Source organism: Cannabis sativa, chromosome 5 (assembly GCF_029168945.1).
Source record: "Cannabis sativa cultivar Pink pepper isolate KNU-18-1 chromosome 5, ASM2916894v1, whole genome shotgun sequence".
In the NCBI taxonomy this organism is placed as follows: Eukaryota; Viridiplantae; Streptophyta; class Magnoliopsida; order Rosales; family Cannabaceae; genus Cannabis; species Cannabis sativa.
This window is the reverse complement of record NC_083605.1, coordinates 12,007,207-12,031,324: the sequence shown is the minus strand read 5'-3', so window position 1 is coordinate 12,031,324 and position 24,118 is coordinate 12,007,207. Positions and strand designations below refer to the sequence as shown.

Here is a 24,118-nt window from a genome sequence, read left to right as displayed (position 1 = left end):
TAACATCCTAATATTTTATTAAGACATCTTATTTATTTTATTATTTTGACTTAATATATATTTTTTTTAGCTTATGTTAATAATTATTTATTTTTTCCCTTAATTTTCACAGTTTAAAAATACTTTTTACTTTTTAAGATAAAATAATTAAAGTGAAAAAAATATTTGAAAACTATTTTTTTTTTTGATAATTTTTTTTTTTTTTGGAAATTTTTTAAAGTAAAAGTTACAAAAATTGTAAATTATTGTTTAGAAAATTATGGGAAAAAAAAGATAACAAAAAAATGGTGGAAATTAACACAATATATATATTTAAAAATAAAAATAAGTGTTACAATAAATTTTAAAAATAACTTAATTTGATCTTCCTTTTAGTTTCATTCTTGGGTGCTTTTTTATTTTTTTGGAATTTATTCTTGGGGTGCTAATACTGAATACCGTCATCTTTCATGTGTGGACCAATCCTGCTGGATTTTGTGATCATATATTAACCAACTTGTTCACACAGTTAAAAAGAAACTTGTTAACTAACTAGTAACTAGTAACTAGGCTATCCCAAAGTCAATTAATGTACATTACATTTATTACCTCTGCAACCACAAGGGCAAACCTACCTATTATTGAAATTTAAAATGTTTAGGGTTTTTTTTAAATTGATATATGTATGACATATGAAACACGAAAGAATAACCAATGAAGAAAATAACTCACATTTTTTTGTTTTTGGTTTTAAATAAAGATAGAAAGAAGAAGAAGAAGACAAAAGAGGCTTCACATTATTATATAATTATTTCCTTTATTTTAATAATTTCTTCTTTTTTATAAAGAGAAGACCTTGAGTAATCATTGCTTAAATAAGTCCCTGCAGACCCATTTGTGGTCGGCTGTCCATAAACCATAGCTTCTCTCTTTCTTTCTTGCTCTATCTTTTCATTTCATTTCCATTTTTAACACTACAAAATTTTCAATTTTAAGAAAAAGAAATAGACTTTTTATTTTCCAAAGTTGGGAAAAATAATGGGGTGCAAATCACAAGACAAGCCAAAGCCAAAGCATCGGAAAGGTCTTTGGTCACCTGAAGAAGACCTTAGGCTTCGAAACTTTGTACTCAAACATGGTCATGGTTGCTGGAGCTCTGTTCCCATTAAAGCAGGTCAGTTTTCCAGACCCCATAGTTTTGTATAATCTATCTCATACTTATTATTATATTTGTCTTATTTATATAAAAAATTATATATGCATTGTAATTTTAACTTGTTTGATCATTTGGACTTGAATTTGTAACAAGCTAGGCATTGTTTATTATGAGCCAAAATGGTGTCTGAATTTGGCAAAAAAGAAAAAAGCTCTGTTTTTTCACTTTTTTGAAATAGTATTTTGGATTTTGTTATCTCTAATGTATAGATGATCAATACTTGAAATTCAGTACTTATTACTGAGGTAATTGAAGAAACTTAGTATACCCAATTGAATTGAACAATTCAGCTGGTTATTACATGTTTTTGATATATTGTTGTTATAACTATTGAATGGGTTAAAACTACTGTTGAATTCATCTTCTATCTCTTAGTCTTACTATGTCATTTGTCATCAATTAGCTAGTATTGTACGAATTACTTATAATAATAATAATTATTATCAAAGATTAAACACCATTTTCCTAAGTATAATATGTAATTATGAATTATTTGACAAAGTTTTATTCCAAAAATATATATATATTATTTGACATATTAGTGTGATAATTAAAGTGCTAATTTTCTTATTGTCCCAGTTGTAAGATACATATATTTTAAATTTTCGTTGAGAGTTTTTTTTTAAGGGGGGGATTTTAGTAATCAAAATTACTTTAATGTCCAAATAAAGAACCTTTATGTATCATTAATAGTACTTTATTGTAAAATTCATACATTAATTCATTTAATTAAAAATAGTTGGTGGATGGCATCTTCAGTCAACAGCAATAGAATTTTTTTTTTTTTTTTTTTTTTTTTTGAAAAAAACTCTAACAGCAATAGAATTTTTGATAACGGATCTTTTAAGTGAAATCGATTGACAATGACTTTAATTTAAATATGACTTAATTTGCTAGTGCCCATCATCAGTTATTATTGTTAATTTTTTTGTTCTCTTAATCAATCATATATTAAAATTTAAAGTACTATTTTATGTGTAGGTTTACAAAGGAATGGAAAAAGTTGCAGACTGAGGTGGATTAATTATTTAAGGCCAGGGTTAAAAAGAGGCACATTTAGCCAACATGAAGAAGAGACAATCTTAACCCTTCATCACATGTTAGGGAACAAGTAAGCAACAAAAACCTTTTATTTTTCCCATTTTAAGTTTTAAATGGATATTTTAGAAAAATAATAATAAAATTAAAAGGCTAATTTCTACAGTTTCTAGATGATTATGTATTGTAAAACAGCAAGTCTTTGTCTTTTTAAGGGGAATTCGAATATGAACACAGGAAAAAAATAAATAAAAAATAGTTAAGTAACTATATAATAAAGCAAGTTTTAAAATTAGTACCATTCATATTAATTGTCCAATCAATTAAAAGGTTGACACTAAAATAATAAATAACATGCTTTATTTGCAGTTTGATTAAATTTAAAGTATTGACTATGTGACAGGAGAGCTTTAGATTTTAATGCTACAATTATAGTTTAATAAATTAAACCCTAATTAAAAAAAGAATCAAAATCTTGTCACTTTAATATTTTTCTGATTAAAACTATCTAATTTGATATGTATTTTCTCACTTATAGTATTATAATACTATACTACCCTACCCCTATGTTTTTTTTGTAATAATATATATATAGGCTGTGACATCACAAAAATATTAAAATAACCAAAAAAAACATTTGACTTGCATCAGATTATTCTTTCATTTAGTAATAATATATGGATAATTATATTTAAAGCAAGTAGTAATAATTATTACAAGAGTGTAGGAAGGAATTAATCAATTTATATTTTTCAATGAATATAGGTGGTCTCAAATTGCTCAACACTTGCCAGGAAGAACAGATAATGAGATTAAGAACTATTGGCATTCTTATTTGAAGAAAAAAGTGGCTAAAGCTGAAGAAGAATTATTAACTGAACAGAGTACTAAAACTCAATGCACCACTTCAAGTTCAGAGTCTTCACCTTCTTCAGAAAAAACTAATAGTAATAATCGAATTCCAAGCTATGAATCATTGGACCAAATGGTGGAAAAATCATTACTTCATCATAATGATCAATCTGTATTATTTAATAATACAAATCATTATAGTATTGATCAACAACAGCCAAAAATTAGCTCACTACCAAAGCTTCTTTTTGCAGAGTGGCTTTCAATAGACCAAATTAATAATAACAGCAACAACAGTATTAGTCATAATGGTCCAAACTCAGCTAATATTATGGTCCAGCCAATGGTTCCCAGAGAAAATTTTGGTCACAGTTTGAGTTTCCAAGATGGAATGGGACATGGTGTTTTGCTAAATGAAGGCATATTTGGTGGTTGTGGTGACCAGTTTTCAAATGGGGTTTCAGATTCTGACTTGCTTCACTCAGAATTTAAATTTGATGAGGATGAAATTTCAGGAAATGGATTTGGTCATGACTTAATCTGTGGGAGTACAGATGATGTATGCTTAAATATTCATGATGATTTCAGTATGCACAGTGATGGAATTTATTCATTTAATTGATAAATTGGAGGGTGTGCTGTTTTCCCAAGGCAATATAATATCATGCAATTCTATATTGAGAGGAAGAATAACCTCTAATTGTAATTCTGTTTATAACATTTAAGAGTACGTAATTATAAAATAAGGCCATTTCCATTACTCTTAATTTGGTTGGGCCATTAGGATATAGATCATATTTACTAGTCTTTGAGCTTAATTAGTGGTTATTCTTCTATTACTCTTTCATCTTTTGATTGTTTGTGATTAATTTCTCTGTATATGAACAAGTCTATCATCTATTAATTTGAATAATTTATTTTCTCTGAGCTTATCTTTTCATTTTATTTTATTTGTTTCTGGCAACTTTCCTATTAGTTTTAATAAATCATTATATAATAACAATATTGGAATAAAAATAACAAGAGGGTTAGAAATACAATAGCAATACAGATTATAAATGTATTTATAATTTGAAATATATGTATATAAATATATAGATTATTGGTCCTCATATATATACTAATTAAGCTGACATTTTCATTTTATTAATTTGTCTTCAAATGAGTTTATATTCCAAAACTTTGTAATTGGTTAGGAGGTTTTTGGGTATATTATTTATATAATGAGACTAGAAAAAATCAGAAAGAGAGAATGAATATTATATACATAGACTAGGGACGACGACTACTCTTTAATTTTTCATCTACTTATTTTGTATATAGGATGAGTAGGGTCTTAATATTCATCCAACTTATTTTATAGGATTGTTTAGGTGATATTGAATGTTCTACTCTATCCATATTCATACTTTTTATCAAACATTTATTATGTTTGCTATACTATTAAGTCCCCAAACAAATAATAGACAATATTATTATTTACAATTATTAAATTTAAGTTGAAAAAAGATAACCAATCTTCAAACTTTTTGGATAAGTTTAATAATTTGTCCTATTTATATATATATTATGAATTAGTGATTATTAAAACGATACTTTGTGTTTGACATTGAGATATTTGTAAGATAAAATTAATAGTACTTGAGGTATAAATCTTAGATTCATGATATATTAGTTAATCATTAATTATGTTTAATTATTATTTTTTTAAATATATACGTTTTATTAATGTGGATTAGAAGATTAATTAAAAAGAGTAATTTTGAAAAATTTGATGGGTCACCGCCTAAAAATAGATGTACCGATACACCCTTTTATGTTTTTAATAACTATTAGATAATTTTAATGTTAATTTTTTCATTGACAACATATATTGTTATTACCTGATGTTTTAAAGCTAATTGTAGATAACTTAATAGTACTTTAAACGAAATAAATAATTGAATGAAATTAAATAAATATATAGTCAACATTTAATTAATGATTAAAATAACATTAACTAAATATCAAAATACGTTCGCTTATTTATTTGGTTCTCAATACATACTGGCCATTAGATGATTCTTATTGAGATAACAAACTTAAAAGAGTTTGAAGTAAAATGAAGTTATGAAATCTTTAGGTTACTTACTGTTAGTACGGTCCATTAGTATTATGAATACATGTGACTTAAATTTCAATTGCTAGCTAGTGTAATAAGAAACTTTAGTGGAGATGCTATACATATTAGAGAATATATAGAATTGGATCAAATGTAATTTGTTAATACTTATTTATATATCGTTTCATAGTATTAATAATACACATCATGATGATTATATACATAATAGTATGTCTTAATCCTGAGATTGTTATGAACTCCTATATATATCATACAACATTTTGTTTCACGCATTAAGTTTTGTTGATATGATCAGACCAAGAACAATTTTTTTTAGGGATACAGTGTACTAGAGGAGAAAAGAGTATCATTAATGATAAAAATTGTCACTGAAAGGTCTATTTTTTGTCGCTGATGCTTTGTGGCTAAAAGCCACTATTAGTGACAATCTGAAAATAAACATGTCATCACTGATACATTTCTTTACTTTTTTTAATACAGAATTACACCCCTATCAGTGATCACATTGCCCTTACTAAAATATTTGCTTTTTTTTTTAAAAAAAAAATATATATATATATTTATTAATTAGATTTCAATTTTTCATGATAAAATTTTTTATATTAGACACTATTAGAACTTATTTACTAAAATTTTTAGAAAATCGATATAAAATATAATAAAGCTAAAGAAATAAAATAGATATAGAAATTTAGACGAAGACTTTAACGTCATTCGAGTATTAACGAACTCTAGTCCACGAGTTAATATTATTTAGTTAGAAAAGCCTTTATGTACTACACAAGTGTTTGTCTATTGTTTATGAACCGTATTCTTTGCCTTAGCTTGTAAGAAATGAATTCTAAACCCTTCCCATAAAGGATTCTTGTTATATTTATAGGCAAAGGTTTCTATATAAATGTAGCCTACTGATGGGGTAAATAAAAATAATATAATGATCTTGGGCTAACTTTGTGAGGCCCAACCCGTGAGGCTATCATTATCTTCTTACGTGGAATTTGCTTGACGATAGGTGGAAAACATGTGTCATTTTCACGTGTAATTAATGTTTGATAATCACTATATTTCCATATATGAAATACTTGATTTTTAGATTTAACTTTGGAAACAAAATCCTGATGTGATGAGATTTTGTATCAAATGAGCATCAAAATCAATCTTGACACCTGGAGGTTGATTTATCATCTTTCTGGAAGCATCACTGGCAGGTATCTGGATGCTCTCTTGACTTGATAGGATGTCTTTTCGGAACCTGGATGGCTCGATTTATTAAATTTGGTCTATTATCTTTATTGGGGTTATACATTGGGCCTTTGTTAATTGAGTTTGGATCATGGAAGTACACGTACTCTTCTCGCAAAAACACAGATAACCTTTACCCCCAAGCTTTTAGAACTTGAGAATTGTGGAAGCTTGTAGTATTCCTTCTAGATGGTATGAGGTCATGTGAATGTTTAAAAAGGTATGAACCTTTTCAAATTCCAAGCCAATGTGTAGTAGATGACAATTTTCCGCTTTCTGATAATCAATTACACGTGGCACTATTCTCTTAGCTCATGAAAATTATTTACCTTGAGAAAACACATGAAGTCTGATTTTGAGAAACGATGAATGATCATGCTAGCGCATGTACCAAGGGAAAAATCATCATTCAAATTACCTCAATTTTGTAAGAGTCATTAAACTTTAACCCTTCCACTTTTCGAATCGTCAAATGCAGTTTCTATTTTCTTAAATGTAATATGGACCATCGATTTAAAAGCTCACATATCGCCAATTTTACTGTACAAATAAAGTGAAAAACATTTGTTTACAACTTTTGACCATTTTAACTATTTGAGCTTGAATTTTCTTAGAGAGAATGAATGAAAATTATTTATGATTAATGTCCAATCCTTTCGATGAGTTCTTACATCTTCTTCTTCGAATTTGCTCGTGATTAAAACAAGGAGCACCACCCACAATTCTCATAATTGATTCCTCAAAGCCGTCAGAACCACTGGATACTCAAGCGGATATTGAAGCACTAAAAGATCAAATTCACACCCTTCAATCTAGGGTGGTACGTCTCAATCGACCTTATAATGACCACATACTTAAGATATGGAATTAGTAGACAATTCATATTAATTATTTACATATTACGATTATGTGAGTATTTTGTCAAATAAGACATATTTTCAAAAAATAGGCATTTGACTCATAATTTATCAATTTCAAAAATTTTATTGAATTCTAAGTGTATCGTAGATGATATACATATTTTTTTGTTTTTTTGTATTTTGTGCCTGGTAACAGTAGAAATAGGTCGGGTGGCAATTTTAGTCACATGAATACAAAGTTGTATCAAATATTTGACGGGCCAATATTACGAGATATTTTAGAATATTGGGATTTAGCGAGGTATGAATTTGGATTATTTTACCCCTATAGTTAAAAGCTTACTTAAAAGTGAAATAAGAGGCAAAATAGTAATTTTGCCAAGAGGAAGCTTAGTCACCTTTGGTGGTTAGGTGGCTAGTGACTTGTATGTGAGGTAAATATTAGGAGGAAACCCTTTGGGAAGGGTTTGCTTAGCCAATAACCAATTAAAAGAAAAAGTAAAAAAAAAAAACCCAAAAAGCTTTATCACCATCATTTCATCCTTCTTTTCTTCTCACTCACGAGCACTCAACAACCAAGAGCTAACCCACCCTTTTGAAGCTCATTTCACTGAAGAATAACCCAAAGGAATCAACTCCTTCATTCCCCCGAGGCAACCAAGGTAAAACCCTAGCTTATTTTATAGTTTTTTTAAGGTCTTAGTTTGGTTTCTAATTGTTACTTATAGTAGGACCTATTGAGGAAGTTTAGAGAGGTTAGGAAAAGCTTCTTTAGGATATTTAGGACTGTTTACAAGTGGTTTAAAGTGCTTTGGGTGATTTTAGCAAAAATTCTGCAAGTTTGAGTTCAAAGAACTCAAACTAGGTTTAGTTGTGATAACTTGAATTTTGTTGCGAATTAGGTTAAGGTTTCTTCATGAAAAATGTTCATTATCATATGTTAGGTACCTTGCAAAATATGGTAAGGTTTGGATTAGAATTGAATGAGTAATGCACACTTTAAAATTGAACAGTGGAGTTTCAGACTGTCCTATTTAGGCAGAAATGTGGGGGTCCATTTTTAAAATGAGCTGACTATTTTGACTCATATCCCGGGACCCCAATTGAGCGTTTCTCAATAATTAGGGTAATTGTATGCTATTTATCGATAAAAAAAATTTTAGTTTTTAATTTAAAGTGTTAGGGCAACACTTATTGGTTTTTCTAGAAATGTGACTTAGGGCCTTCGATTACCAACACCTATTTTCACTCAGGTTGACCGGCACACTTGAAATTGAAATTGAGGTAAGACTAGTGTAATACACATACATATGTACATGTTTATGGTTGCTAGATGTATGACACTTCAGATAGAATGATAGTTGATATGATTGCATATTGATATCGTGAATATATGCGTTTGGCAATTTAGAAAGTATGAACCAATGCTACCAATACTAGTACGCCAGAGCACTGACTTCATGTGGTATTATGGTTAGTTATGGTTACGAATGTATGATCTAGTACTACCAACAATAGTACATCGGTGTATTGAGTGCATGTGGTATTATGGCTACTTGTACTTATAGTATGGATTGATGCTACCAACACTAGTATGACTAGATTATTGAGTGCATGTGGTATTATGGTCTTTTGTACTACGACCAAGAACATTCGAGATAGAGTTTTATATGTTAAACATGGTTTACATGACTTGATGATAGGTGTATGGGCACCTAGTTGCGGGTTGGTTATATGTTTATGTTGTATGTTTTTCTTACTAAGTTTGTTGACTAATAGTTCGTTGGAAGTTGTTTTACTAGCATCTAGATTTACTAACAAGTATGTTTGATTATATTCTATAATCTAACACCCTAAACATGAATTTTCTAAAATAATAAATTAAACACATATAAAGTTCTAGAAAACTTTACATTGGTGGCATCAGAATATTATGGCTCCTTCCATTTAGATCTCTAACCTTTGTACCTTTCTGTCTCAGAGAAATAACAAGATCTAAACTTGGATCTCCTTACAGTGTTGAAATTTTTCACAATCTTTCACACTATGATTGAGTACTGACTTGATATGAGTGGGTAAGGTACTATTATCATTATATGGACGAAAGTTAGAGAGAGAAGGAGAGAACTCAAAAATTAGAGAGGAACCTCTCTTTTCTATTTTTTTTTTGAGAGAATAGACTTTTGAAGAGTTATCAAGTTATGAGTATGTCATGTTCTATTTATAGCCTTTCAACTAGGGTTAGGTTTAAATTATATGGAATTAAAATTTAGATAAAAATGGCTTAAAATCACTCAAGTGGCCGGCCACTATTGTGGACCCCACTAAATTTTAATTTTGGCATTTATATAATAATTCATCTTTTTCTTTCATAAATGTCATATTTTAATTTTAAATCTTTAAATGTCAAATCTATTTATTTAATAATTATAATTAATTATCAAATAAAATTTTCGTTTAATTTATTTATTAATTAGACCTTACAAAGTCTCTTAATTAAGAAATAAACCTAAAACCTCTTTTCTTCTCAATTAAGTTCATCCTTAGTGAAAATTCATAAATAAGACATAATCTAATTAGAATTCTAATTGGTTAATTAAAACTTATTAAATGAGTCTACAAGCCAATATTATCTCAACTAATGTGGGGACCATGTGCCTATATAATCAAGCTTCCAGTAGTAGATCTAGAATTTACCGAGAAAATTTTCTAACTTATTAATTCCTCTTGGCTCTACTATAGATTCAGAATTGCACTCTTAATTATATAGAATGTTCCATATATATTTTAAGATATAGATATGCTATTAATTATCTATTGTTATGATCCAAATAATTAAAGATCATCTATACATGATTTACACCGAGTAGGGACAAATTTACCATTCTAACCCTCAATCTATTTTATCCTTAAAATACTTAGCTTCTTATAAGTGATATTTTAAAAAACTAATATATTACTGATATAATAGCTCCTCCATTTATCTCTATAAGCCAAGCTCGAAGAAAATCATCATTTCACTTCTATGTCAAGTAAAAGCTATAGATTATGTATCTATGATTAGTGCTCCCACTCAATTGTACTACAATGTTCCCAAGATGTAAGTATTGGACCGATCCAATTAGTCAGCTTTAACGAATAACTCAAAGAACACAAATAACACAGGTAAGCTAGAACCTAGCCATCTCAGGATTAAGATCGTTTAATCTAAGATCAACTAAGTGATATTGACTTAGAAAGATATAATGGTAAGTTTATGATATCTTATCTAAGTTCAATATCGGTCCAGTCCAATGTATACTTCATACATCCGATAATAGTATACTTTACCAATTCCTTGGAAAGGACATAACACTTATCCAAGGTGTAAGTAAACTTTATTGCTAATTATTTCGTCAGTGTAAATCCAGTGCACTGATGAATCATATGACCTAATCTTTGAAGCATATAATCTTAATTACCTTCCATTGTGATGACATCACTGTAATTGTGAATAATTATATATTTTGGATTTATTAGAAATTGTATATTAAACCATAATCATGAAAATCACATGTTAACTTAAATGACTTCTAATCTTCTATTGATAACTAATAAATATTGAAATATGTTTTATTTAGGGCATAAAATCCTAACAAACTCCCACTTACACTAACATAAAACTAGAAGTGCATTACAATCAATCTATTACCTTGATATCCATATCAAGTGTAGTGTGTTTGACAATACCCAAATAACAGGAACTGTAAGGTTGTAGTAAGCAATAGCTTTCTCCATCATTACTTCTTTTGTGTTCATAAAACATTATGCAACCTCGCTTTTTCTTATATGCATTACTTATCTAGGGATACTGAATTATTTACTGTTTGATAAGTGCATCTGTATGTACAGAAGACACAACTCTAATTCTATCCAAAATGGAATAAAGATAAAATAGTCAATAACTTTCTTCCATTTAATAACTTTCTAGCGCCTTTTAAAAGCAACTAAGTCATTTAGCTTCACTAGTGGAACTAAATAATTATAGATAGATTTTTATACCCTTTTAGAATAATTCGTCCACCCCTAGAGTAACCACCATCTCTGACATTAAATTTTGAGCTGATGTAGATTTAAGGACTCTAATATACACCCCTATCATCTAACATATAGGTCACTTTCAGAGATTATTTCTTGATTGTCTCCCAATATTTCTTGTTTGATTACATCTTTGATGGCTTCCACTCAATAGTAAGAGTCTTGTTTAATGCATACACAAGTGTGTATTTAATCCTCTTACTATTGGTACTTAGGGACATCTTGTTGTGAGATTTTATCTTAACCGGAAACACTAAGTTCCTTCTAGGCTAAGTCATCAACATAGCATTCTAGTATTAACATTAACATAAAGTACATGCTTGAGATTAAGTAATCACTAGAGATACCATAAAATATTTCATAAGGACCAGGAATTGTGCTTAAGTCATTCGAATAGACATTGCAAAAATTTCTTATCTTATCCTCATAATTCTGATAAGTTATTACTATCCATATGAATGGTTAGTTTTTACTTTTCTTTTGTTTTATTTTAAAGTTTTTCTTGAACATATCATAGTAGGCTATGACTAGTGTCATCCAAATAATAATGGGTTGGAAAAATCCTTCCACTAAGATAAGGTATTGTGATTTTATGTCCAGGGACTTCATTGGTATCATTTTACTATTATAACAAATACTAGAACACATACAGGATTAAGAATAAGTTCTACAAGTTTGCTAGTTTAATTACATATTATATTTGTTGGGGATTATTTGACCAGGATCAAGATTTACTACCATATATGTTATTTAACATCCTAAATATGAATTTCTAAAATCATAGAATTTAAACACATATAAAGTTCAGAAAACCTTACATTGGTTGCAGCGGAATTAAATGACTCATTCCACTCACATCTTTAACCCTTGTATCCTTTTTGTAGCAGAGTATCACCAAGATCTGAGCCCGATTCTCCTTCAGTTGATTGGATTTTTCACAATCTTACACACTATGATTGAGTACCATCTTGTTATGCGTGGAAATGTACTCTATGACTATAGGGTTTGAAATTTAAGAGAGAGAGAGAGAGAGAGAGAGAGAGAGAGAGAGAGAGAGAGAGAGAGAGAGAGAGAGAGAGAGAGAGAGAGAGAGAGAGAGAGAGAGAAAGAGAGAGAGAGAAGGATTTGAAATAGAGAGAAGAAGAAGGCTCAATTTTTGGCTGAAAGGCTAGTGTAACTTAGGCTGACAGTTTTAAGTCCATCACTATCTATTTATAAGAAAACTTTTAGGTTTAGGTTTGAAATATTTGGCATTTAAAAATTGATAAATAAATGGTAAAATCAAGCATAAGTGGTCGGCCATAGGATGTGGGCCCACCAATTGGAATTTTGCTATTTTTCAACTATTTATCCTATTCTTTCACAAATATCATATTTTCTAATTCAACCACTTAAATGTCAAAACTATTTATTTAATAATTAAAATTAATTATCAAATAAAATTGCCATTTAATATATGTATTAACTAGACTTAATAAAGTCTCTTAATAAATAAATAAACCCTAAAATCTTTTTTCTTCACAATTAAGTCATAGCTTAGTGAAAATTCATAAATGGGACATAGTCTAATTTTAGAATTAAAATCAATTAACTAAGTCTTACAAGCAGTAATGTCTTAACTAGTATGGGGACAATGGGCCTATATAACCGAGCTTTCAATAAGCAGATCTAGAATTTACCAAGTAAATTCCCTAACTTATTTATTCCTCCTTAAACCACTATAGATTTAGAATTGCACTCTCAATTATATAGAACGCTCTATATGCTCCACGATATGTATACGCTATGAAAATTTTAACCATCGTTCTAATCTTATTAATCAAAGATCCTCTATAGATGATTTACATTGTGTAAAGCCCGCTTAGTTAATTTGGAAATTATCAGTTAATTATGATTAATTATGAAATTATTTATAGCTATTTAAATAATTTATTATGCTGTTATTTATGGAATTCAGAAATGCATGGTTATGTTATTCAGTAGTTTTCATATGTTGCATTTTCGGTGCCCGGTATTTTGGAACTCGGCGTTTGGCTCAATAGAAATCACAACTTAGCATGTTATTAGTTTGGGACGGGTTTTAGACATTGGGAATGTCGAGAATGGCCGGGAATTTGGAATTTCCCAAAAATACCCCTTTAGTGATTTTTATGTGATTTTAGAATGGAGGGGCAAAATGGTCTTTTTGCCCCAATGACTTTTTGTCTTTTAGTGACTTGTTAATTTGAAAAATAAATGTTTAAGTGTTTATTTGATGGCTGAAATAATATGGTATATGTGGCATTTACTCATTTTCCTTCTCATTTCATCACTTAGAAAATAAAATAGAAAATCTTGAAAAGAAACTCTCTCAAGCTCTCTCTCTCTTTTTCGGCCAAGACTTGGCTGCTAGGGCTGGGTTTTTCCTCCTCAAATCCTTGTGATTTTCAACTCATCTTTGTGTAATCTTAGCCAAGGTTTGATCACTTATAACTTTCCTTTGTGTTTTCTTGAATTTTAAGTAAAATTGATGAAATGCATGCATGATTTTGATATATGGTTGCTGCTGTGATTTTGTGATTAATTTCTGTGGTGTAAGCATGTTAAATTGAAGAGAATTAAGCTGTTAGAAAGGCATGTAGGTTTTCCTTGTTCAAGTTTGAATTTTCTAGCTCAAAAATGTAAATTTTGAAGAAATTGTTGGAAATCTGTTGCTGTATTGTTGTTAATGTTTTTGTTTGTTTTCAGAGATTATATTATGCTAGTTTAAGAGGTTTTAAGCTAGTTTGATTGCTTGTTAGGTGGATTTGCTCAAGTTTGAGTTTAGAACTCAAAGCTTGAGCTCCAATGGTGATTTTTGTTTCTGTGTATTCTGGGTTGTTTTGAGGCCTTAGAAATGTTCTAGGGAAGGTATAGAACAGGTCTGGAAAGTTTGAATCAATTTGGGGTTGAATTGGTTGAGTTATGAAAATTTGATGTTGCTGCCTGCGAGGAACCGGAATTCCGGTTGTACATCCGGAATTCCGGATGAGGGTCCTGAATTTCCCAGAACCGGAATTCCGGTTGGGCAACCGGTCTACCGGTTGGGGAATTTTCAGAACCCGTGTTTTTCCTCGTTTTTATGTTTTAAGGGGTATTGCCATGCTTTTTATCGATAGGGAAACTTTTAGTTCCTAGTTTTAGTCCCCGGGAAGTGATTTAGCGTGTCACTTATAGCGTTGTGATTTTTATGGTTTAGGAGCCAGTAATCCGCCGCTCAGCTTCAGTTCCGATCGGGTTGACGGCACACTGAATTCGGAATCCAGGTAAGATTAGTATAACAGTATGCATATGTAGATTACATGTTTAGCGTGCATGTAGGAAGCCTGTTAGATTACATTAGTTATGTATATAGGCTTCGAACCATCCAACCCTGTCACGTCGGTACAGGCTGGAGTATGACCAGCAGCCGGAGTATGACCGGTTCAACCGATCAGGCTGACATTTGGTTGGTGGTTCCGTGCTATTGACCTATCCCGTCGGTACAGTGGAGTATGACCACGGCGGAGTATGGCCGGCTTCGACCGATCGGAGGATACTTGTCAATAGTACCGTCCCCGTGAACGTTCAAAACTCGGTACCATGTTGGACATGGCAAGTAGTGGCTCAGATACCATGTTGGACATGGCGATGGCGGGACTCGCATCGTGTTGGACACGGCAGTTAGAATTATGTATGAGTATTATTATGCTTTTCTTACTGAGTCTGTCGACTCACAGTTTACGTTTATGTGTAGGTAAAGGCAAAGCTATAGCTGATGGACCGTGAGCGAGCTTATGAGATTGTACATGTCGGGGCGATTAGGCCTGGAGCGTACGATCCTCGGGACAGCAAGGCTGATTTTTGTAACTGGTCGTTAGACGACTTTTATTTTGTATATCAGTTAAACAGTTAGATCTTTTTGTAAATGATTTTATAATCGGGATCCCGAGTCTTTTGTAATATTGTTTTATAAGTTTAATTAAAAAGCAAAATTTTAATTAATCACGTTTTTCCATAAACCTCGTTGATTAGCAACGAGCTGCACAGTACGTTTAAAAATCACGTAATACGCCTAAGTTAGTTAGGGTGTTACAATTTGGTATCAGAGCCGCCAGGTTGTCTTCCGAAGATCGTCACGACATGTACAATCATCATCAGCAGTTAGCTCGGTTCACGGTTCAGTAAGCCTTTATTGCTTTATTAGTTTATTTTATTCAGTTATAAAAAAAAAAGAAGAAAAGAAAAGCCTGTTAGGGAGCATGTTAGTAGCCTGATAGTAGAATAGGCGCATGTTTCGTTTTTAATTTCCAAATTAAGCGGCATTAGTAAGCTTTCCTTGAATACGACCTGATATGCCAACTCTTGGTTTCGCAGGCGGTTCTAATCAGATGGACGCCAGGCGGACTACCAGGAGTCAGGGCAATTCCGTGGGGTCGAACCAAGGACAGGGAGCTCAGTTTCCCCCACCTGCTAGGGGCCGAGGTAGAGGTCCCCGAGGCAGGGCTCGTGGTCGGGGTGATGAGAACCCGCCACAGGCTGCCCAGGCTCCCCCAGCCGATCAGGGAGCCCAGAACTGGGAGTTACGGTTTGCGGAGATGCAAGCCGGATAGAAGAACAAGACCTCGAGATTCGGAGGTTGAGACGGCGGGGTGCTCCTGCCGGTTCCGGTGCCCATAGTTCCGGTGGCACACCCCTTTGCCCCGGGCCGAGATAGTGGTGGCGGCCCATAGATTGGAACCTCTGTATGAGCGGTTCCGGAAGCAAGCACCTCCGGTTTTCCTGGGAGGTCCGGACGTAATGAAAGCCGAGCAATGGCTGACGGTGATCACCAAGATCCTGAACTTTATGGGTGTCACCGGCAACGATAGAGTGGTGTGCGCCACATTTCAGTTCCAGGAGGACGCCCTGGTATGGTGGGACATGGTGTCTCAGATCCATGACGTCACCACCATGACCTGGGAAAGGTTCCAGGAACTCTTCAACGCAAAGTATTACAACGAGGCGGTCAGAAGCGCCAAGAGGAAAGAGTTCGCTCACCTGACCCAGTGGGAGAACATGAGCGTCACTGAGTATACTACTCAGTTTGATCGGTTGGCGAGGTTAGCCTCGGGAATTGTGCCGACCGACTTCAGCAAGAAGGAGAAGTATCTGGACGGGTTGAATGCCAGGATCAGGCATGACTTGATGATCACCACCGACGACAGCACCACCTATGCTCAGATGGTGGAGAAGGCACTGCGAGCTGAGGGCGCAGTAGGGTGTATGTCAGAATCAGCCAGTACTCCGGTGAGTGGCGGAGCTCCTACCCCTCCTGCATCAGGCTATAGCAGGGGGAGTAGTGGTTCGACCATTGATTAGAGGAAAAGAGCACTCGCTGCTTCCGGTGGCTCGAGTCAGAACAAGAGGTTCCGGGGAACCAGAGCAGAGGAAGTCGTCCTGGTGGTACTGAGACCCGATTCTCCTATCCCGAGTGCCCTAGCTGCAAGAGGCACCATCGGGGTGAGTGCAAAGGTCAGGGATGCTTTCATTGTGGCATGCCCGGACACTTCAAGAGGGACTGTCCCCAGCTCCGACTAGAGGCACCGCGAGCTCCAGCGATACCCACTCCAGCCAGGGTGTTCGCTATCACGCAGGCTGATGCAGATGCCAGCCCATCAGTAGTCACAGGTCAGCTTTCTATTAACAACTCGCTATATTCAGTGCTGTTTGATTCTGGGGCTACACATTCTTATGTGGCGGCCAGAGTCTTTAGTAAATTGGGTAGACCCTATGATAGATATGAATCAGGGTTTGGAACCCTGTTACCTGGCGGAGAATTGGTTATCTCCAATAGGTGGATTAGGTCTATGCCGATCAGGATAGATGGTAGAGAGCTATGCGCTGATCTGATAGAGATGAGTTTAGTCAAATTCGATATTATTTTAGGAATGGATTTCCTATCTAAATATTCGGCGAGCATTGACTGTAAAAGGAAGATGGTGGTCTTCCAACCGGAAAGTGAAGAACCGTTTGTATTTGTTGGTTCAGTTCAGGGATCTCGGATCTCGGTGATCTCGGCTATGTCAGCGAGAGAATTGTTGCACGGCGGTTGCTTAGGGTTTCTGGCCGTGGTGGTGGACACCACTCGGCCAGATACCATTCGGCCAGAAGACATCAGGGTGGTTCGGGAATTTTTGGATGTTTTTCTCGAAGAACTTCCAGGGTTACCACCTCAGCGGGAGATTGATTTCGTGATAGACTTGGCACCAGGGGTGGAACCGGTTTCCAAAGCCCCGTATAGGATGGCTCCAGCTGAACTTAAGGAATTAAAGATTCAGCTCCAAGGGTTGCTTGACATAGGGTTTATTCGGCCCAGTGTGTCACCCTGGGGAGCCCCAGTTTTATTCGTCAAGAAGAAAGATGGATCTATGAGGATGTGCATCGACTATAGAGAAGTGAACAAGCTGACGGTGAAGAATAAATATCCATTACCTAGGATCGATGATTTGTTCGATCAGCTTCAGGGGAAGACGGTCTTTTCTAAGATTGATCTCCGTTCGGGTTATCATCAGCTGAGAATCCGAGAGGAGGACATTCCGAAGACGGCTTTCCGCACTAGGTATGAACATTATGAATTTCTGGTTATGTCGTTCGGACTAACCAATGCTCCTACAGCATTCATGGACTTGATGAATAGAGTATTCAAGGATTTCCTCGATATCTGTGTGATTGTGTTTATCGACGACATCCTCGTGTACTCTCAATCAGAAGAGGAGCATGAGTTACATCTTCAGATGGTACTGCAACGGCTTCGAGAACACAAGCTTTATGCCAAGTTCAAGAAATGTGAGTTCTGGCTATCTCAGGTGTCCTTCCTAGGGCACATTGTGAGCAAGGATGGGATCAAGGTGGATCCCGGGAAGATTGAATCCGTCAGGGATTGGCCGAGACCAAAGACAGTGACAGAGATCAGAAGCTTCTTGGGTTTAGCTGGGTACTACCGTAGGTTCGTCGAAGGGTTCTCTAAAATTTCAATGCCCCTAACCGAGCTTACAAAGAAGAATCAGCGGTTTATCTGGTCAGATAAATGTGAAGCTAGTTTTCAGGAGCTGAAACAGAGGTTGATTACTGCTCCGGTGCTAGCTTTGCCTTCGGACAAGGAGAAGTTCGTAGTATACTGTGACGCATCCAAACAGTGTTTGGGGTGTGTGTTGATGCAAGTCGATCGGGTCATCGCTTATGCCTCCCGTCAGTTAAAGGATTATGAACAGCGATACCCGACTCATGATCTAGAATTGGCCGCAGTGGTTTTTGCACTGAAGATTTGGCGGCATTACCTTTACGGGGAGAAATGTGAGATCTATACCGACCATAAAAGTCTCAAGTATTTCTTTACTCAGAAGGATTTGAATATGAGACAAAGGCGTTGGTTGGAATTAGTGAAGGATTACGAGTGTGAGATCCTCTATCATCCCGGAAAAGCCAATGTAGTGGCCGATGCCCTGAGCAGAAAGGGTCCCGGGCAAGTAGCTAATATGATTCAGATCTCACCTCAGCTAGCAGAGGATATGGTTAGATCCAGCATTGAGTTTGTGGTAGGTCAGCTTCACAACTTAACGCTGCAATCTGATCTGTTAGGAAGAATAAAAGTCGCTCAGATGACAGATCCGGAGTTAGTGAAGATCCGAGATGAGGTGTTGGCTGGTCAAGCCAAGGACTTTTTCAGTGTCAGACAGTGGGATGCTTTTGTATAAAGCCAGGGTTTGTGTTCCGAACAGTGTGGAACTTAGAAATGAGATCTTTGAGGAGGCTCATTCTACCCCATATTCTCTGCATCCCGGCACCACCAAGATGTACCAAGATTTGAAACCGTACTTCTGGTGGAACGGTGTGAAGAAGAATTTGGTAGAATTCGTATCGAGATGCCTCACTTGTCAGCAGATTAAGGCTGAACATCAGAGACCAGCAGGGTTGTTACAGCCTCTAACCCTACCCGAATGGAAATGGGAGGATATTATGATGGATTTTGTGGTCGGGTTACCTAGGACCACGGGTTTATTTGATTCCATCTGGGTAGTGGTGGATCAATTACGAAATCTGCTCATTTTCTGCCGGTTAAAACAACATTTTCAGTGGATCAGTTGGCAGAACTGTACGTCAGAGAGATAGTAAGACTTCACGGGGTACCGAAGTCTATAGTTTCGGACAGGGATCCGAAGTTCACCTCCAAATTTTGGCAAAGTTTGCAACGGGCAATGGGTACGAGGCTGAAATTTAGTACAGCATTCCATCCTCAGACAGATGGTCAGTCCGAAAGGACAATTCAGATATTGGAGGACATGTTGAGAGCCTGTGTTATGGACTTTGAAGGCTCATGGAATAAGTATCTACCGTTGATAGAATTTTCGTACAACAACAGTTACCAGAGTACGATAGGGATGGCTCCCTATGAACTGTTGTACGGTAGGAAGTGTAGATCCCCTATCCACTGGGATGAGACAGGGGAGAGGAAATACCTAGGTCCAGAGTCAGTTCAGCGGACCAATGAGGCGATTGAGAAGATAAAAGCTAGAATGCTTGCCTCACAGAGCAGACAGAAGAGTTACGCAGATCCGAAACGCAGAGATGTTGAGTTCCAAGTAGGGGAACATGTGTTTTTACGGGTATCTCCGATGAAGGGGATTAAACGTTTTGGGAAAAGAGGCAAGTTATGCCCTAGATTTACAGGACCTTTCGAGATTCTCGAGAAGATAGGTCAAGTGGCATATCGGTTAGCATTACCTCCAGCCTTATCAGCAGTTCACAACGTATTCCATGTCTCGATGTTGAGAAAATACGTTTCAGACCCCTCTCATATACTCAGTTATGAGAGTCTTCAGCTACAGCCAGACATGACTTATGAGGAACAGCCAGTGCAGATCCTGGATAGAAAGGATAAAGTCCTTCGGAATAAGACCATAGCATTGGTCAAGGTTCTCTGGAGAAACAGCAAGGTGGAGGAAGCCACCTGGGAGCTAGAGACAGATATGAGAGCTCATTATCCAGAGTTATTCAGGTTAGATTTCGGGGACGAAATCCTTTTAAGGGGGGGATAGTTGTAAAGCCCGCTTAGTTAATTTGGAAATTATCAGTTAATTATGATTAATTATGAAATTATTTATAGCTATTTAAATAATTTATTATGCTGTTATTTATGTAATTCAGAAATGCATGGTTATGTTATTCAGTAGTTTTCATATGTTGCATTTTCGGTGCCCGGTATTTTGGAACTCGGCGTTTGGCTCAATAGAAATCACAACTTAGCATGTTATTAGTTTGGGACGGGTTTTAGACATTGGGAATGTTGGGAATGGCCGTGAATTTGGAATTTCCCAAAAATACCCCTTTAGTGATTTTTATGATTTTAGAATGGAGGGGCAAAATGGTCTTTTTGCCCCAATGACTTTTTGTCTTTTAGTGACTTGTTAATTTGAAAAATAAATGTTTAAGTGTTTATTTGATGGCTGAAATAATATGGTATATGTGGCATTTACTCATTTTCCTTCTCATTTCATCACTTAGAAAATAAAATAGAAAATCTTGAAAAGAAACTCTCTCAAGCTCTCTCTCTCTTTTTCGGCCAAGACTTGGCTGCTAGGGCTGGGTTTTTCCTCCTCAAATCCTTGTGATTTTCAACTCATCTTTGTGTAATCTTAGCCAAGGTTTGATCACTTATAACTTTCCTTTGTGTTTTCTTGAATTTTAAGTAAAATTGATGAAATGCATGCATGATTTTGATATATGGTTGCTGCTGTGATTTTGTGATTAATTTCTGTGGTGTAAGCATGTTAAATTGAAGAGAATTAAGCTGTTAGAAAGGCATGTAGGTTTTCCTTGTTCAAGTTTGAATTTTCTAGCTCAAAAATGTAAATTTTGAAGAAATTGTTGGAAATCTGTTGCTGTATTGTTGTTAATGTTTTTATTTGTTTTCAGAGATTATATTATGCTAGTTTAAGAGGTTTTAAGCTAGTTTGATTGCTTGTTAGGTGGATTTGCTCAAGTTTGAGTTTAGAACTCAAAGCTTGAGCTCCAATGGTGATTTTTGTTTCTGTGTATTCTGGGTTGTTTTGAGGCCTTAGAAATGTTCTAGGGAAGGTATAGAACAGGTCTGGAAAGTTTGAATCAATTTGGGGTTGAATTGGTTGAGTTATGAAAATTTGATGTTGCTGCCTGCGAGGAACCGGAATTCCGGTTGTACATCCGGAATTCCGGATGAGGGTCCTGAATTTCCCAGAACCGGAATTCCGGTTGGGCAACCGGTCTACCGGTTGGGGAATTTTCAGAACCCGTGTTTTTCCTCGTTTTTATGTTTTAAGGGGTATTGCCATGCTTTTTATCGATAGGGAAACTTTTAGTTCCTAGTTTTAGTCCCCGGGAAGTGATTTAGCGTGTCACTTATAGCGTTGTGATTTTTATGGTTTAGGAGCCGATGTCCGCCGCTCAGCTTCAGTTCCAGTCAGGTTGACCGGCACACCTGAATTCGGAATCCAGGTAAGATTAGTATAACAGTATGCATATGTAGATTACATGTTTAGCGTGCATGTAGGAAGCCTGTTAGATTACATTAGTTATGTATATAGGCTTCGAACCATCCAACCCTGTCACGTCGGTACAGGCTGGAGTATGACCAGCAGCCGGAGTATGACCGGTTCGACCGATCAGGCTGACATTTGGTTGGTGGTTCCGTGCTATTGACCTATCCCGTCGGTACAGGCTGGAGTATGACCAGCAGCCGGAGTATGACCGGTTCGACCGATCAGGAGGATACTTGTCAATAGTACTATCCCTGTGAACGTTCAAAACTCAGTACCATGTTGGACATGGCAGTAGTGGCTCAGTACCATGTTGGACATGGCAGTAGCGGGACTCAGTATCGTGTTGGACACGGCAGTTAGAATTATGTATGAGTATTATTATGCTTTTCTTACTGAGTCTGTCGACTCACAGTTTACGTTTATGTGTAGGTAAAGGCAAAGCTATAGCTGATGGACCGTGAGCGAGCTTATGAGATTGTACATGTCGGGGCGGTTAGGCCTGGAGCGTACGATCCTCGGGACAGCAAGGCTGATTTTTGTAATTGGTCGTTAGACGACTTTTATTTTGTATATCAGTTAAACAGTTAGATCTTTTTGTAAATAATTTTATAATCGGGATCCCGAGTCTTTTGTAATATTGTTTTATAAGTTTAATTAAAAAGCAAAATTTTAATTAATCACGTTTTTCCATAAACCTCGTTGATTAGCAACGAGCTGCACAGTACGTTTAAAAATCACGTAATACGCCTAAGTTAGTTAGGGTGTTACACATTGAGTAAGAACAAATTTACTGTTTTACCCCTCAATGTATTTTATCCTTAAAACACTTAGCTTCTTATAAATGATATTTCAGAAAAACTAATATAATCACTGAAATAAAAGTCTTCCATTTATTTCTATTAAGCCAAGCTCGAAGGAAATCATCATTTCACTTCTATGTGTAGATAGAAGCTATAGATTCCATATCTACGATTAGCGCTCCCACTCAATTGTACTATCATGTTCCCAAGTTGTACGTGTGACCCGAACCAAATGGTAGGCTTTGACGAACAACTTAAAGAACACAAATAATACTCTTGAGATTGAACCTAACCATGTCAGGATTAAGATCTTTTGAACTAAGATGAACTAGTGATATTGACTTAGAAAGATACAACAGTATGATGATAATATCTTTACTAAGATTAATATCAGTCTTAATCTAATGTATACTCCATACATCTGATACTAGCATACTTTGCCAATGTTCTGGAAAGAACATAACACTTACCCAAAGTGTAAGTAAGCTTTATCGCTGACTATCACATCAGTGTAAATCCAGTGCACTGATGAATCATGAGACATTAACTTTTGAAGCATATAATCACAATTACCTTCCACTGTATTGACATCACTGTAATTGTGTATAACTATATGTTCTGGACTTATAGAAATTGTATACATAAAACCATAAATATGAAAACTACATGTAAACATAAATGACTTTTAATCTTCTATTGATAACAAATCAGATTGTATTGAAATGAGTTTTTTTAGGGTATAAAATCCCAATAATATTTATTGATAACTCTAGGAATTAGAGTTATTTTCACATTTTTTTTAACTAAAATTTGCTTAGTTCTTAAGTTTTTAATTAATTTAGGAAGTTTTTAATTATTTTTGAATTTATTAGCTTTTTTTTGTAATTTTATATGTTTTTATGTGTTTTTATAATTATTTTATTATAATATGTTATGTGGTATTTATTTTTAATTTTATTTTAATTTTCTAATTTATTTTATGTATTTTTAGGTGTATTTGGAAGAAAAAGATTGAGATTTAATTGAAGAAATATTGGAAAAATGGAGCCAAAAGTGTAATTTTCAAAAGAAAATCAGATGAGGCCTTTGCAAAACTCACTTTCGGTCATACTTTTGACCCGATCTGAGCCGTCCGTGCTTTGATCCGACGGCCCAGATGGGCGAATGCACCTCACCTCCAGACAGGCGCAAGTGGGCGTCAGAGTTCCTCCTGCCAGCCTTCATTCCACGCGGGTCCAGCTCGTCAGCGCCCAACGAACCGCGGCCTGCCACGCGTCTCTCTGGTCCCCAGCCCGTCAGCGCCCCACCAACAGCAACACGCCATGTGGCAAAAAAAGAAGAAAAAAACTGAGTTGTTAATTGGCTTTTCTCTCAGCCAA

The 24,118-nt window shown here is 34.9% G+C and overlaps 1 protein-coding gene across 1 annotated transcript; it reads left to right on the top strand.

Annotated features, from left to right (window-relative positions):
• Window positions 1-681: 681 nt before the first annotated feature.
• On the top strand, window positions 682-4,012 carry LOC115715749 (transcription factor LAF1). The gene is made up of 3 exons (XM_030644419.2): window positions 682-1,153; window positions 2,177-2,306; window positions 2,999-4,012. The coding sequence occupies exons 1-3, from the start codon at window positions 1,018-1,020 to the stop codon at window positions 3,705-3,707; spliced, it is 975 nt and encodes a 324-aa protein (XP_030500279.2). The 5' UTR covers window positions 682-1,017; the 3' UTR covers window positions 3,708-4,012.
• The last annotated feature ends 20,106 nt before the right edge of the window (window positions 4,013-24,118 follow it).